A 3,724-nucleotide genomic window follows, 5' to 3' on the forward strand; every position below is an offset into this window, starting at 1 on the left:
TACCACAACAGCAGCGCGGCCGCCCAGACGCGCGGGGACGACACAGGTGAGAGGCCGCTTAGGCAGCTAGCTTCGCCCGCCTCCCCACTGCCTCCGACCCCTCCCGCCCCGCTCACTTCCTCCACGCCGGGGCCTCCGCCGGCCCCCTCCTGCGAGCGGCCCGGCGCGCCCCCAGTCGGGCCCCGTGGGCTCCCGATCGCCTGGCGCCTGCCTGCCGGCCTCTCCCAGTCGGGCCCCTTCCCGCCGCCGTGGACCCCCGGCTGGCTCGTCCCGAGGCCCGCCTGGCTCCTCCGCCTCCTGCGTGTGGTTCCCACTGAGCATCCGGGCTGTGCCCTAGCCTGGCTCTACGGTCCCCACTGCTCCCTCCAGCCCGCCAGGTCTGTGCGCCCTCTGCCTTGTCCCTTCCCTCTCTGCTGGGACTCGCGTTTATCAGAACTGGAGACAATTCTGGGCCAGGACTGAAGGGCTAGTTAAGGCTTCGCATCTCAACGCTGGGAGAGCGGTGGCCTACTTTGCCTGGGGCACTTGGTGCCCCTTGGTGACTTGGAACGAAGCTGTTGCGGCCGATAGATACTAGTGACATTGGGTTTTGCTTTTTTATTTTTGTTTTGTTTTTAAAATCTTCCCTCCTGGGCTTTGAGGTGTCCCCCCCCCCCCCCCCCGTCCCCAGACCTAGCTCCCTCTCTCTGGGTTTTCAGTAGTACTTTGGCTGCTCCTTTGTTCTTGGGAGTGAAGCAGAGGGCCTGGGGTTGATAGCTCTCCGTTGTCCAGAGAGTCTCAGCCTGCTCTGGAGCTGCTCTGAGCTCCTGGTTGTGTTCTGTGTCTGGGCTTTGATACACGCGAGCAGAATCATTTCAAACATACAGAAGGGACTTAAAGCACTAAGCTTGCAGCTGGGTGACACAAAACTAACTGGCCACATAAACAACCGGGTGGGTCTAGTATAGCTTTAGGCGTTGGGAAAAGCCAGGCCAAGAAACCGCTCTCGGGCCCAGAGAAGAGAAGCCTTGCAGCGCCGCGGACTTCGGAAAGCGGCCTGCGCTGTCTCCGCTGTTGCGGAGCGCCTCTTTTATGCCCCGGGCTTCCTAGATTCGATCCACTATCATGCATTGTTAGTGTTGCAGACACGGTCGGAGGGAAGCTTTCACAGCCTCTGGGGGCACGTGCCCACAGTGGTATAGCGGGGATATTACGAGGAACTCTTTTTAAACTTGGGAGAAACTCCTTGCCGGCCTTGTCACATGAAGGGAGAAGGCAGCAGTGGCCTCACGGGTGACCTCTCCTCTGTATCATTTGCTTACAGATCAACAAAAAACGACAGTGATCGAAAACGGGGAAATCAGGTTCAACGGAAAGGGAAAAAAGATTCGGAAGCCTCGGACCATTTATTCCAGTCTGCAGCTCCAGGCTTTAAACCATCGCTTTCAGCAGACTCAATACCTGGCCCTTCCCGAGAGAGCCGAACTGGCTGCTTCCTTAGGACTGACACAAACACAGGTAATTCCCGGGAAGCCCGAGTACCCCTGAAATGCTGGCCCTGCTTGATAACCGTGCAGAGAGCACACCAGGAGGAATTCTTGGCCTAGTCAACCAAGGATGGAAGGAGCTAAATGACAAATGCCCGTGCTCCAGTTGCGCACTTTCCTGGGATCCCACAGTTTGGAACAAATGACATGGTATTGAATACTGAATTGGATTTGCATATACACCAACCCTCTGCGACCCCAGCTGAGCCTAGGATCTTTTGGTGAACAAATTCAATCAAATTTATTCCAGAGCAGAATAACACGAAGTAGAACAAGCGTGTGTGTGTGTGTGTGTGTGTGTGTGTGTGTGTGTGTGTGTGTGTTGGGGAGTATGCAGATAGGAAGCAAAATAAGGCCTTTCTTAAGGACCCTTTAGTGACCCCTAGGAATTAATATTAATTTCAACTCATCGCCATACGAAGGAAACTTATGAGCTAAGACCAGGCGCAAAAGTTAGACGTATTTTCTAGCAGCTTAGTAAAGACATCCATGTGTGAGCCATTTACTCGGGGATGGCTGAGACAGGAGCTGCTGCAGATGGCATTAAGCTCTGTAGTTGAATCATTCGGGTACCAAATAGTGCAGGTTGAGGTACCTCCCTGGAGCACAGAACTTGACAGAATTGAGAAACAAAGAGAAGGTTCCCCAAATCACGGCCTGGGACAGCACAGATAACAAACAGTCCTGCTGACCTGAAAGCTATACTGGACATTTCAGATTTCACAGAAAGGGGCCCAGAGGTGAGTATATCAGCCTGCACTCTAAAGCCAGCAGTCAAGAGAACTGCACGGGATGCTAAGGCCTCTTCTGATGGGCATCATCTTCATCCAGCAAGGGTCTAATAAGACAGTAGCCAAGACCTTACAGAATGGTGTCTTCAGGCCGCCCCCGTCCCTGAACTCTTCTCAGTTACCTGGGTTTCTACTTCATGTTGCCACTGAAAATATGTGAGGTTTGCTATGAAAGGGCTCTAGGTGCTCCGTGACTCTTATTCTTGGGAAAACAGATTCTGGAATTGTAAAGGTAATGCTACATTGTAGGTTTTCTTTCATCTAGAGATTTGGGTTGTTGACTTAAATAAGCTGCCAACTTAGATTCCTGATTCTGCAGTTGTCAGAAGCCTTTTGACTTTTAGTAGCTACCCCAACAATCATGTGATGATTGATGACTTCTGTTTGCTTAAGCAACATTGGAGGTAGAGAGTGGGGGTTGATGCATTTCTTAATCCTTGCAGGACTGGAGAATATGTCTGGAGAAAGAGATCCCAGGCATATGCTATGGTGTGTGCACGATGTGCATAAGTATGTTCAAGGTATTTTGCTATGAACATACAACCTTTAATCACTTCGTAATTGTTTACTACTTGATATGCATAGCATAACAAATGTGGGGGTTGGTAAATATAAAAAATGGAATAGACCAAAGGAGGTAAATTTAGTTGTGCAATTGTGAGCCAAACTCTATTTCACTTAAAAGTCCTTCGTAAAATTTTGGGTCCACTGATCTCATTTTATTTCTTTCTCATTTTATGCTGTTACTTAAAAAACCCCAGGCTACAGGATTAAATCCAGGAATCACAATAAGACATCTAGTAGGCCTAGAGTGAAGGGATGGAGATGGTTTGAAAGAGGGAAATGAGGAGGAAGGGAAAGGGCTTTTTGAAATGGTAATGGTTGTTTTGCTTGCTTGTTTGTTCGTATACTGCTTCTTAAGTCTGGGGTGACACTGAAGGCACCAGTATGATGTTTATCTGGCCTGACAATTACTACATGTCTTGCAGGTGAAGATATGGTTTCAGAATAAGCGCTCTAAGTTTAAGAAATTGCTGAAGCAGGGTAGTAACCCACATGAGAGTGACCCCCTCCCGGGTTCAGCAGCCCTGTCACCAAGATCACCAGCCCTGCCTCCAGTGTGGGACGTTTCTGCCTCTGCCAAGGGCGTCAGTATGCCTCCCAACAGCTACATGCCTGGGTATTCACACTGGTATTCCTCACCACACCAGGACACCATGCAGAGACCACAGATGATGTGACTTCTCTGAGTGAACGCCTACGGAGCTTCTGAAGGAGGCAAGGAGCAGCCAGGACTCTGTTGCATCTGCCAAACAGCCTAAGCATTGAGCTCAGAGGAACTGCCCTGTGATCTCTCTCTCTCTCTCTCTCTCTCTCTCTCTCTCTCTCTCTCTCTCTCTCTCTCTC

At 50.6% G+C, this 3,724-nt stretch overlaps 1 protein-coding gene and 1 long non-coding RNA gene across 2 annotated transcripts in view; one reads left to right on the top strand and one right to left on the bottom strand.

Annotated features, from left to right (window-relative positions):
* Positions 1-3,656, top strand: part of Dlx6 (distal-less homeobox 6) — a 4,286-nt gene extending 630 nt beyond the window's left edge. Inside the window, exons 1-3 of the mRNA XM_029478186.1 lie at positions 1-46; positions 1,304-1,497; positions 3,307-3,656. The exon at positions 1-46 is cut by the window's left edge and continues 630 nt beyond it. Of these exons, the coding sequence (XP_029334046.1) occupies positions 1-46; positions 1,304-1,497; positions 3,307-3,558 (492 nt within the window). The 3' untranslated portion in view covers positions 3,559-3,656. The remainder of the gene's footprint in view (positions 47-1,303; positions 1,498-3,306) is intronic.
* LOC115031283 overlaps positions 1-3,724 on the bottom strand; it is a 46,041-nt gene that overhangs the window by 40,200 nt on the left and 2,117 nt on the right. The window lies entirely within an intron of this gene.

The sequence above is a fragment of the Mus caroli genome, chromosome 6 (assembly GCF_900094665.2).
Source record: "Mus caroli chromosome 6, CAROLI_EIJ_v1.1, whole genome shotgun sequence".
Lineage (NCBI taxonomy): Eukaryota > Metazoa > Chordata > Mammalia > Rodentia > Muridae > Mus > Mus caroli.